The sequence below is a fragment of the Eucyclogobius newberryi genome, unplaced genomic scaffold, assembly GCF_026437365.1.
Source record: "Eucyclogobius newberryi isolate DKJ021-1_F unplaced genomic scaffold, fEucNew1.0.hap1 SCAF_14, whole genome shotgun sequence".
NCBI classification, from domain to species: Eukaryota; Metazoa; Chordata; class Actinopteri; order Gobiiformes; family Gobiidae; genus Eucyclogobius; species Eucyclogobius newberryi.
Window position 1 is genome coordinate 13,796,357 of NW_027315768.1, and position 12,859 is coordinate 13,809,215.

Consider the following 12,859-nt stretch of genomic DNA (forward strand, 5'->3'; position numbering starts at 1 on the left):
TTTTTCTACAATGGAACACGCCTGGACAAATGAGGGATTACACCGACATATATCACGTTCATAGTGATGAAACAGTTTTGTGCGTATGCTGATAAATCTTATTTATTGACATTACACAAAGCAATTTTACAATCTTATTTTCATTTCCCTAAAATCTGATGTTTATTCATCAAGTATGATTGTTAATTATAAAACTAGAAGAACGCTTATGCCCACCTTACAAATGTATCCCTAGAATTTGTGTGAGTTTGTTTACCGTTTTTCGCAATTCTTTTATTTTGAAGGCTTTGACCGGAATTGCGCTTACGCGTTGCCGGCACTTGACGCGTGTTAATTACAGAGAGTTGTGGCACGGACACTTCCTCCTCAGATCCGTGGCTCCTGCCTTCAGCGCGCTGTCGCCTCCAGTGCGAGAGCAGAAGTCTGACCCAAACAGAGCTAAAGCTGTGCTCCAGATCACAACAACATGTACCGACATTCCCTCTCCCATCTGAGCACGAGCACCTGGTGATTTTTGACTTTTCCCACCGCGCAGCCCTCGGGAAGAGAATGTTTGCGTCAGGCACACTCGGCTTTTTGGAGTTTGGAAAACAAACTGGGCTGGCGATTTTTGCGAAGATGACACAATAGTTCGACCCGCACCACTGGCCGAATCTTCATAAAGCACTTTCGACACGATTTCACCAGGTAAGTTCGCGTCAAACGGCACGAATCGAACTGTAGACAAGGTGAAACGCGTGACCGTCTGCGCCCCGTTTGGACATTTTTGTGGACGTGGTTAGAAGTTTGCTGATCTGTTGGAAAAAAGGAGCTTTAACGTGCATTTGACTCGCATTTCCACGCGCAAAAAGACACAAATGACCTTCCAAAACAAACAAAAACATCTATGCATTGCTATTTCGTGTTTACTGATTCGATAAACATTTTTTACGCATAAGCTTTTCGCGCATGAGTGTCTGGTCATTTTAAAGTCTCCATCCTCTCAAACGTCTAGCCTGGTCAGTACTTGTGACTCTGTTGACTTTATTCTCATGCAAATAGTATTTCTTTGGGAGGGTCTCTTCTTGCAAATCGTGCGGCCCCATCATCATCTGCTCCCGCTGTGCGCGCTTTTCACATTACTATCGCAGAGACGCACGGGACATCAGGACATTTGGACGCATTACTAATTCAATATATATATTTTTTTAAACAATAAACAAGTCTTGTGTTGACATCTTTCACTCAGGTGTGCTCCAAAAGTCATGCGTGGAGCGTGATCAGACTGGTGCAGTTTTTAAAAAAAAGGCAAATGCATTAAGGGTGATGATGAAAGGGTGCAAACTTCATTATTGAGGTGTGTAAATGCGCGCAGAAAGCCCATCAAAGATAATTGTGCCGATTAAAAGACGTGTGAATGGGCACGTCTCGCGCGCCAGTGTTCGCCCGTCTTGAATCAACTCGCACATTGTTCCAAATTCGAGCTCCCCTGGAATGACATTCTCACATACTAATCAGGCTTTTGAGTCACTTCACAGTCACTTTGAGGCTCTGCGGTCTGGAGACCGCAGAGCGGTAGAGTTGGTATTTTCTTGCAGAGTTTATGGCAATGGAACGAGCATAATGTTTACACTGACACATGTAAAGGCGCAAAAGTGAAAATACTGCATACAGGAAGCATAATGTAAAGCTGTACCATGTCACTTTTCGGGTGGAGAGTGCATCGCCTGCTTGTCTCCATAGATATGTTATTTATTTGCCAGGAATGTTCCTCAGTGTGAGATTAAAATGTAATTTTTTGCCTTTTTATTTGCTAAAAACTGCATTTTTAGCGTGCTTGTGGGTCACCTCTTCACTGATCTGACCTGTACCTCAGCCTGGTTGCAGTAGACGTAAGGTAAATAAGTCTATACCGGGGAAGATTTTGGGCAAAGCATGTTATTGCTTTGCTAATGTAGAAAAGCAGGCACCAGAAAAGCTACATAATGCACCTTTAACCCATCAAAGATTTTTGCACTTTTTTAGAACGACAGTATGGGGACTTTTAAAGGAGTAACGTTGCAGAAACTTGCTTATCAAAATGACACTGACACAAATTGACGACATACATTTAACCTTGTCTACACTGACCTATGACTAGTGCTGACTCTTAGATATCACATTGTTTATGTCCCATAGCTGAGCCGTCATCGCTGCCGGGCCCGTGACTTCTTGCCTTTCACTTGCGCGCATACTGGAGTCCCCTGATAGTGGTCAGATAAGAGGTCGTCAGGCAGTCTGTCTGTAGACTCCGGGGGTCTGGGGGGGTCTTGAATACTTGTATCCTGCCATTGTGATTTAACCCTTTCTGTGCAAAATGGTCAATACGGTTCAAGTTACAGTTTTAGCGAGTCTGTTTTCTGTAATGTTGGCCAATACTGGAATTGGGAGAAGACCTAGAGCAGGGTAAGTCTGCTTTTTGTAAACGTGGGACATTGATTCCTACGAAGAGTCGCATACGCAAGCAGCGACCATGAGGTGACAGTGGGTCGTGTGACAAAGACGCCATCATTACTCAATTATCAGTTGTTGTTGCTGTGTTTTTTGTAGAGCTTACTTCTTGCATATGTCATTAGCAACCATAGTTTACATAAAACGTAATTGTTCTGCTTTCATCTACAGTGTAACATTTCTAACAAACCGGAATGTCCTGCTTAGACTGTAATGCTTTGGCAATGGTACAGATTTTTTTGCTTGCAGCGTTTGATGAAGATTGCTTGTCAGAATTAAATGCATTGAAGTCGTACAGCGCTGGAACAATGACTTGCTGTCCTGCTCACATAGAAATGTTTTAATGAGTTATCAAGATGTTGGTTGTGTCGCTGTCTTGTGTCACACAGGCTTGCGAACACGACACTTGCAATGTCTTAAAAGTTTGTCATTTGGGTTACAACTTTTTCTATTTCGTCAGCGGCTGTCTGCAAACCGCATGGCTGCTCCATCAGACGCCGCTGATGATGACTATAAAGTGTATAATTTTCCCACAGACGTCTGGGGTTTTCAGAAAGCATGAGGTGAGCGGGGTTACGACGCAAGAGGGAGAGAGGGTCTAAGCCTGTGATAGCAATCATTTCTCAGTGCACAGTAATTTGGCTGTCACAAGCAGCTGGCAGTTTGTGTTGGAACAATATGGAGGGAAGAGGGAAACGCAAGCTTTCTCTTAAAGAACCTATGCTTGGGTAGTTAAGGGGGGTTGGGATATGTATGCATTTGTGTGTGTGGAATCAGGTTACGCAGTCTGTCATTAACAACAAGGCTGCAGTTATGGGACCAAGATAGACTGCTTCAAGTCTGAGCAGGAGTCGGAAGGATTACGGGCCGTCTGTGTAGCTGTAGGTGGCTCTTGGGTTGAAAGAAAAGAAAAGGGCAGGCGCTTTGTGGAGATACTGTTTGTTTATGAATGCGGTTGGTAGACTGATCCCAGCCTGGGAAAAGGGACAGGACCTGGCTTGAAGTTGGAAACAAATGTTTTGGGCACTGGAGAGGATACCACTCCCCCGGCTAATTTGACTAGTGGGCACTTGTGGCTGTAATGTAATGTCTTTGCCATTAGCCGCAATGGAAATTAGGATGGCACAAACACATTTTTATCCAAAACCTTTGAGTCATCTTTATGTAATTATTGTTATGGTTATGCTTTTCATTACAATGTGTAGGAGTGCTTAGCCTTTGTTGACAACCTCTGACGAGTGCATACTGTGTTCATGTGGTTTGCCGAATGGTAGCCACACGTCATTGTTCTTCCCCAGTAGGGATGGGCGATATATGGGTTACAGTATTGGCCGATATCTACCCATTTTCACCAGTATCGGCTGATATTTGACGCCGATATTTTTGGGCGGGGCCCCAGTCTGTGCCCATGTAAAGTAAGTAAATATTGAAATTGAAGAGCAATTACGGTAGGTTGAAATATGGACACATATTTACACAATCATGCCACAAGTCATTTTATATCAAAGGTAAATACATTCAATATTTTTTTATAAATTGAAAGTTAACTTATTATCATTACTCCTACTTGAGGTAGATTTGCAGGCCTTATTGTGGATTTTAAACTCTAAATATCGGCATTGATAATTATTACAGCAGCAAGTCAATATCGGTATCGGACCCTTTCCTTACCCAGGACTGTGGCTCCAAGTGGGAGGTGAATGCATAATGAGGGATTGAGTGAGTGTTTAAAGGTGCTTTGGACTATTGTGTTACTAATAATGAGCAGCCTATTTTTGGCTTTAACGTGAGTTGTATAGCTGCTTTTTAAAGTTTCCAGCAGCCATGTTTGATTGATTAAAACTCTGGCTTAAGTAAAACTACAAATCCCGCAGCTTGTGACCATGTGTGTGTTCTATCTTTATGTATAAAGTTTTACTAGCAACAGATCTGGCATTAGAGGAGGCAGTGGGCTGCACAAAAACACAGCATGTGGCTTGAATTTTCTTGTGTCTATGCTTAGGTCCAGTTTTTTTAGAAAAGGCCTCTCTGACTATCTGTTATTTTTAGTGCGAAAATGGAAAAAGCCTTTTAATAATCATCTGCTGTTGTACGTAGCCCCACTGTATCGGGAGGAGAAAAGCTGTCTGGGACTGGCGGGCACTGCCGTCTCAGCAGGACTCCACACACCAGGAAGCGGGAAAAAAGAAAAACACCAAGAGATAAAACTGCAAGACACAGAGTTTAGTCTTGTTTTAAGCGTTTGCTGTTTGTCTTCATTACATCGATTTCTTCCATTCTGTGTCCAATTGTAGAGACTGCGAGGAGACGAGACACCAGGCATAGATCTGCAGTGTCTCCCTCCCCGCGCTCACCCCAGACTGCCCTGGAGACAGTCGGCAGTACACATTTTATGAGCCCTTCACTCGCCTCGGTGCTCTTGTCTTATCGCTCGGCTGCTAGGGGGGAAGTTAAGGCTTTGTTTCACACTCTGATCTCATTCCCGGAACCAAATCGTCCTCTGTTTTGACTGTGAATTGAAAATAACCCGTCTTTCATCGTGTGGGCTGTGAAACGGTAAAGAGGAGTTTGTTTTGATAGTTGGGTCTGTCCAAATGTGTGATTTGGTTCAGGAGTAGTGCGTCAGAAGGTGAACTACAACGTGGGGGATTGAAGCTGTAATAAGCCATGACCAAATCTCTGCAGTGTTTTCTTGCTAACGCTAATCTAAACACTCACATACTGAACTAACCAAACCATCTTTTTACATTAGCATGTTCTGAAAACCCAATACTGTTAACTAATTGTGGGAAATATAATAATGTAGTGAGCTATAACTAGTGAAATTACACCTTTGTTATGTAAAATTATGTAATAGTCAAGGTATGAGAAAGGCTAGCTTTGATACAGTATGTAGCTAATTCTTACTACAAAATAACATAGTTAGCATCTTTTGCTAACAGGCTAATACTTTTGCAATAATGGTGAAACTTCTATGTACAGTGTTCTCACCGTTTTCTTTCAATATCTAATAACTGCAACATTTTCTGCCTAAACAGGATCTTTTTGCTGAGGTATTCCAACCCTCACATGTCCTTTACGGAAATTACAGTGTGCCCGGGCTGAAATTAGACATTAAATCCAGCTTTTAAAACATTTACTATTTGCTCTGCTCTTAGAAGTCATCGAGAAGGCAGGAACCTTGTGATTTAATAAAAGTTGTCTGCTGGAGGAGACCGTCTGCGTCAGTCATGCTAAAGAGGCTAGCGCTCCAGCTTATGCAGCCATTGTTTTCAAGGTGAGATGTTTGCACGCTCATTACCATCACACTAGGCTATGGTCACACAGGAAAGACTAGCTCCAAGGCTCTGTACCTATGATCAATTTCAAAGGCCATGAAGTTTTTAATCTATTATTTAATGCTTTATGTTGCTGGGATTTTTAGTCCTTTCCTGAAGCACTTTGTCTTTTCTAAATGGCCTTTTGAAGCAAACTTTTGATTGGATTTCATTTCAAAGCTTGCATCTGGTCTGACTATTGATTTTGTGACTAAATTGGCCAATACTTTTAAGTTTGAAAATGAACCTTACCACAAGTCTAATTCTTCATAATATTAATATTACTGTATACTATAGATGACTTGGCTATATTGTAACCACAAAAAGGAGTTATGCACTAGGCCCATTTCAAAATTAAACACTGCTTCTCTGCCAAGAAAAGCAACCAAAACACTCAATAAATATGTCCAGAGCTTTGTGTCTGCACACTCTGTTCCCTGGTCTCTTTTTTTTTACATCTTGGAAAGTTGGAAAGGAGAAAAGTGGGTTGCCCTTAGGAAAGTGAACTTTGTGGGGCCGTCGTATTTGTGCATTCCACTTTTGGGCAAACATCGTTCAACACTATAAAGCCTCTGTTTGAGTTGGCTGTGTCCAATGTTTTGATGGCTCTGTTAAAATGAATGTCAAATTGCTATGGAGACCAATGCGTTGGACACTTGTCAAACATTGTGTTCAGAGGACAGTAAACTATCCTAGTTCTGTCTCACGAGAGTGTAGGTCACAATATAAGCACGTACTGGTCAGACAGCTAAGATTATTCATGCTCTATGGGTAAATTGGAGGTTATTGTGTGGGAAAATGAATGTGCTGTGTTGACATGTACAAGACCCTATTGGGAAACAAAGGACTCATAATCACAATGTCAGTTTGCTTTGTGGTTAACAGAAAATCATACCATGTTTTGACACGCTGTTAAAGTCTGCTATATTCCTATTTACAGTAATTAGTTTTACTGATAAAATACACATATTATTCTAAATAGACTTGTTTGAGCTTTTAACCATGTTCTAGTATTGTTCCCTCATCAAAAACATACCTAGAGTTACATTTAGCTTCATTCACGCTAGTTTGATGAATCCTGGTTAGAAAATCTTCTCCCCCCCGAGCGTCAAACACACTTCATTCTGAATTTCCCCAACATGTGATGTCGATCTGTGACGTGGTTTTGAGAATCTTCTGCTCTTCTGTTTTAAAGTCCATACATTCTTACCGGACTAATTCTGAGCATTTATGCAGTCAAATCACGATCTTTATAGCTGCGTAGGTACATCAGAACGTCGGGAGGCTAGTGTGCAATGTTTATTTTAAACTTGTGTAATTCTCAAAACTCCGTTAGAGCCGTGGGAAACGACAGAGGTATTTTTATTTTTTATTTTAATACTTTCTCAGGTTTGATACATTTGATGCCAAACTAAAGGTACTCAAGAGCATGTTTTAAAGGCTAAGAACAAAACAAATTATGCATAATATTTGTCCTTTTTGAAGTTGCAACATAAGTAAAGATGCAAGATTTATTGCAATTGACTCATAATCACTATTTGAATGGACGCCATTAGCAAAATAGCAAAGGCTATTTCCTCCACAAATTAACTTATTCTGCTTAAAACCTGCTAACCCTGTGGTTTAGATCTGTAAAACATGTTCTTAAATACATGAAAGTTGTTTGTCAGTTCATAGGATGTTTTAGTCAATTCTCATGGGCTTTAAAATGTGAAGTTTGAACAGAATCCCTCTACTAAAACATAATTGGCAATTGCAATTGCCAGAAAAATAGCAATTTTTGTGCAGCTCTAACTATAATGCAATCAAGATTTTAAAACAGTTTTTTGTCATCTGTTGTTTTGATTATGTGAACTCATGTCAGTAAAGGAACTTTACTTTTTTGAATTACATGATTTATTTCTGTAATATAATGTATTGTGTGTCCTTTAACCTCATATCTGTGGTCTGCGGACTGTCATATGGCTGTATCCATGGAGCATTGCCCTGTTATGCAGTGGCCCACTACAGTGAGTACTGAAGGGAGAATTAAACATAGCGGGGGGGACATTTGCATTTGATTACTCAGCCCGTGTGGTGAATAGGGGCAGCTGCAGAGATGGTGCCTGAGAGACAGGTCCTGGCCAGAGCTGACAGGGCACTCCAGATTCCAGCGGCTTTTCCTGGGGCCCGCTGAACTTCTTCCTTTCATCTCGCGCTTGATGACGCCCTTGGACAGGCAAGTGTGTTTGGAAAGGTTAATGAGCTTTTCTTTCCAGACAGCAAACCAAGTGTATGCAACTGGATATCAAGGAGTATAGGTCAGTCGGCATTTCAATTTTATTTCAGGCTAGGTTGTGGCGCTGTCATGGGTAAATTTCAATTCTGGAGCTAGCGGGGTGCCTGGCTATTTTGACTACACATCCAGCTGGAAATAAATTTGCCACATCCAAAAAATAATCAGATTTTTTTTCAGCATCTAAAGTGGAAGCTCTCAGTAACTTATCATTTCAATGTGTTAATGCCTCAATTTGATTGCCCCGTCTCATGTTTTGAATCCCAGACGTAGACTTGCGCTCATGTTTAGTGGGGATTTAGTCTGAATATTTAATATAATATGACACAATATCAGTCCTGACATCTGTTGATGACGTAGCTGCCCTTACGGCGTACAGACATTTACAAAGTTGCAGCCTTTGCTTTGCCTTGTGGCCCACGGGAAGTGTGGGCTTGTTCTGTTTATTGTTAATCAATACAGACTGACTATATTTACATGACTCATTGTACAAAATTGGACATTTTGAGCTTTTGTACATGTTTTAATATTGTTATGTCATTAAAAACGTACCTGGAGTTGTATTTAGCTTCATATACGCTAGTTTCATGAATCCTGTTTAGGAAAGCTTCTTTCTCTGAGCTTCAGAAAACACCGTTCCAAATCTCCCAGATTTGTGACGACATTGGTAGCGCTCAGATCTTCTGCGCTGTTTTTGGAGTCCATAAATCAAATCTCATTCATAACTGCAAGCTTACATTAGCATGTCGGCGGCAAGCTAGCTTCTACTCTTTGTAATTCCCTCTCCTGCCAGTAGATGGAGTTCTAAAGTGCTTTCAGCAGAAACATTATTTTAAGTTCTAAAATATGAGTTTCCAAAACAGATATTGTAGTTCACAACAATTACATAATGCATATGTGTCCTTTAAGTACAATCTGGAAGTGCTTTCAGTACTTTTAATATGGGAGATTAATTTTGTTGTGCCAACCAACTTTGGTACTTTTCCCACAATGCTTTCCGTTTTTATCATTGCCAATTGTAACATTGAAATATATCAATGGGATCTTGATAACTTGTGCGCACAGCCCAGTGGCTTATTCATTTTTTTGCCCAATGCCTGAGAGGTAGAACTATATTCCCCAAGAGGAAGGAACACAACATTTTTAATTGAATGTGCCATATTTGATTTGTTGATAAAGCTCACCTCACACAAGATATCAGCGTTAACTGAAGAGATTTATATTTATTTTTGATTTTCCATATACCTATTACCAAGTCATTATTTTAGCAATGTTTTGAGTTCATGTATTGCACAAAGTAAATTGCCTGTCAAATCATACATAAAAGGGCAGAAATAAAATATGCGTACCTTTTTGTTATGATTTATATTGCCCCCTTAAACTTTTCGTTTTTTTCCCCATCATCAAAAGTGGTTACCATGTCTATATCTAACTCCTTTTAAATTTGTGCTAACTTTTATACTTTCACATAACGGATCCTCCTTCTTGGCTCAATCTGACATGGCCTAATTCTGATTTCTCACCGCCTGTCTGTGGACTCATCTCGTGCTGGACTCAATCTGAACCCACACGTTTTGCTGATAAAGTGTGCAGGGGCCGCAAGCCAAGTGATGACTGGCTCCACAGACCTCCCACTGCATAACGGAGCTCATCAACTGCTCTAAATTAGTCTGCCGCAAAGTATCTAACACATGACTTTGGTAGGCCCACATCACTTTTGTCATATTGGGTGAAATGATTCAAAGATGAGCTGATCTGCTAAGGATATGACTTGATTTCTAGGTTACAGAGGACCTCATAGCATTCAATAGTCTTGTAGTGTTTCATTGGAATGTTGGCCAGCAGATCTCTGATGTGGCGAGATAAACAAAGCATTATGGAATTGTTCAGTAAAAGTTCAGCAGATTGATGGTCTTAAAATGAAAATTATTTCTCATGAAAACACTTCAAAAGGTGGTGCACTATGTAACTTTTCTCGGTCCTCCACCTGCTTGATGTCGATTTATTTACATCTTCATCTTGAATCTATCATCTTATTTTGATAATTATAATCATTATTTGGATTATACAGACTCTAAAACACATGAAAAAATCCGTTTATAACTAACAGTGACATTATTAAATGAATGAGAAAATTCAGATTTTCACTAAATACACTATAAGCCTTCAGTCGCCATATTTCATATAAATGTATTTAAAAAGTATCGATGTACATTAGACATACAAGACAACCATAGTTGACAGTTGTCAATACAAAAACTTATCTATATACTTATTTAATTATGTGAGGCAAATGATGTAGTTCGTTTTACCACCAGCATCCTGTGGTATTATTTACTTATATATCTACGTATATATTTTTATAATGTAGATATCTAAATTTGTTAGTCATTTAAATTGTTATCCCTTGAAATCATTCATACTATGTTCAAATTCATCCAATGATGCCCCCATTCTGTGTTAGCGAACCCACATAACCCACTTCTGTTCTTTCCCTCTTGTAATTTTTATTCCGAGTCATTCCGAGTGTTCCGTTGCACTGTAGGCAGAAGAGGCTTTCTAGTCCGGGGTGAATGTGTGAAAGCTGCAGTGTGAATATGAATGTAGGTTGCAGCAGGAGAGGAGAGGACGGCACTGGCCCTCAAGTTTACAGCACACCCACACGCACCTCACAGTCAACCATCTGCAAGGGCCCGATGGTGCTCTGGCACTGCAGATGGGCTAGGTTTACGCTCGAAGGGTTAGAAGGTTAGAAGGTTAGAAGCTCCATAGGGTATTGGCATGAAAAATATGAATAATATTTGGAATTTTGTTAGTTAGGGATTGGTGATGGTTTGTCATAAATGTTTAATTAAAGTAGGCCTGCAGTATTATACATTTTTAATTGACTTGGTATTAAAGGACACATATTATGCAACATTGAGTTTAACCATGTTCTGACACTGTTCCCTCATCCATAACATACCTAGAGTTGCATTTGGCTTCGTTCATGCTAGTTTGAAGAATCCTGGCTAGAAAGTCCACTTCCCTCCGAGCATTAAAATCCATCCGTTCTGATGTTTTTTCAATCTGTGACAAGGTTCCGAGAATCTTCACTGCCGTTTTAAGTCATTAATCATCGCCAGCTGGGTTCTGTGTATTTCTCCCATCTAATCACAATCAGTACAACTGCGTGCTTCCTTACTTCTCTCTGAAAACAGCCAGTTTTTTTAATGAGCCTGTAATTCCCTCTGCAGGCAGTAGATGGCACTTAAAAATCCTGTGGGAAACGACAGGGATTCAAATGTAATCAATTCGTTTTTTATTTAAAAAAGTTAATAAAGTTCTAAAACGTTTTTAAAAAGATAAAGTTCTAAAACTTGAGATGCCAAACTAAAGGTAATCAAGCACGTTTAATGGCAAATAACAATACAAATAATGCATCATATTTGTCCTTGTACTATAACATAAATGTATCATTTTACATTTTGTTCATTGTAAGCCACAAAAGTAATGGGTCCATTGACTTCCTTTTCAAAACTGCAAGTGGCTACGTGACATTTTAGAACTCTGCATGTGCCACTCGGAGTCTTGCTTTTTAAAATAACCAGAACTAAGAACGGGGATATGGGCGGAGAAAGGGGGTAGGTGAAAATCGGTGTTGTGAAAATGTAGCAAAACATTACCTGGGGTGGTTCTGGCACCCTGCTCGTCCCTGCCAGGTTACCCTCATCTGTTACAATGGAAAACTGTTTGGATTTTAAATAAATACATGATGAAAAAGCCTCTTATTAAAGGACGAGTTACTGAACCGTCAATGAAACTAGAGTGCATAACATTACATAACATTGTATAGCACGATTAGCGATCTGTTGTCCAGCTTTAGCCCTCTCCCCCCCCCCGTTTGCCGCAGTCCCCCTCGCAGCCTGGCGGTGCGTGCCATGGTAACCGTGCCAGGCTGCCAGCTCAGACACAGATTCCACCTCTCGTCTGCCTCGCTGCCAGCGTGATGACTCGGCAGCTCCTGCAGGGCTCCAGCCTCCTCTCTCCTCTGCCTCCCTCCTCATCCTCGCCCATACACCGCCGCACTCATTAGACAAAGTAGCTTTTTGTTACTCTCTCCTTCCCCCTGACCTGAATGCAAAGCAGACCAAAATAATAATAATGATGCGCCCGACTCGGCTAATACGATTTGTTTCGCTCTCGAGAGCTTATTTCAACACTCGCTTTTTGAAATGGCACAGCAATAAATTGGGTTTAATACAGTGTTGAGTAATCTTTTGTTTTGCCAGTTCACACAAATGAGGTAAAAAGTATTGCTATGGCTAAAACTTATTGCTTAGCGTATACTTATTGGCAACTAGATTGGTGAGTGAGCGTCAATGATTTTTCAAACGATGTTTAATGTGCCATACAATATTCCTGGCAATTTAATAACATTTCCATAGAGACAAGCAGAAAGCAGGTGGGATAAGATGATATTAACCTTTTATTTATTTCACAATGGAGAAATTCCAGTGTTGCAACACAGTTTAGGAACAGCAAGATAATAGAAACAAGCTAAATTCATTTAAAAATAGACTTAAGTCTAACACAATGTGCTGGTGGTTAAGCTGTTGCTACCACACAACCATTTGCAGAATGTCTAAACTCTCTCTCCACTTACGTTAAAGCCTTTGGGTCAGAAAATCTTAGAAACAGAAATAAAAAAGTCTTCCTTTTCTGAGGTGGTTAGCTGAAAGTCAAAGACACGTACATCCAAAAGTGTGTTGGACCATAAACCGTTTGCAGTGACGTAAAATAAAAAAACACGGTTAAC

At 40.3% G+C, this 12,859-nt stretch overlaps 1 protein-coding gene across 2 annotated transcripts in view; it reads left to right on the forward strand.

Annotated features, from left to right (window-relative positions):
* Window positions 1-393: 393 nt before the first annotated feature.
* Window positions 394-12,859, forward strand: part of LOC140359433 (activin receptor type-1-like) — a 34,424-nt gene continuing 21,958 nt past the window's right edge. Inside the window, exon 1 of one of the 2 annotated variants that reach the window (XM_072444360.1) lies at window positions 394-687. Coding sequence is in view for 1 of the 2 variants with exons in the window: in XM_072444358.1 (XP_072300459.1) it covers window positions 5,700-5,746 (47 nt within the window). In the remaining variant the exon portion in view is untranslated. Of the gene's footprint in view, window positions 688-5,684; window positions 5,747-12,859 lie in introns of those variants that run through there. The other variant, XM_072444358.1, reaches the window with a different exon arrangement.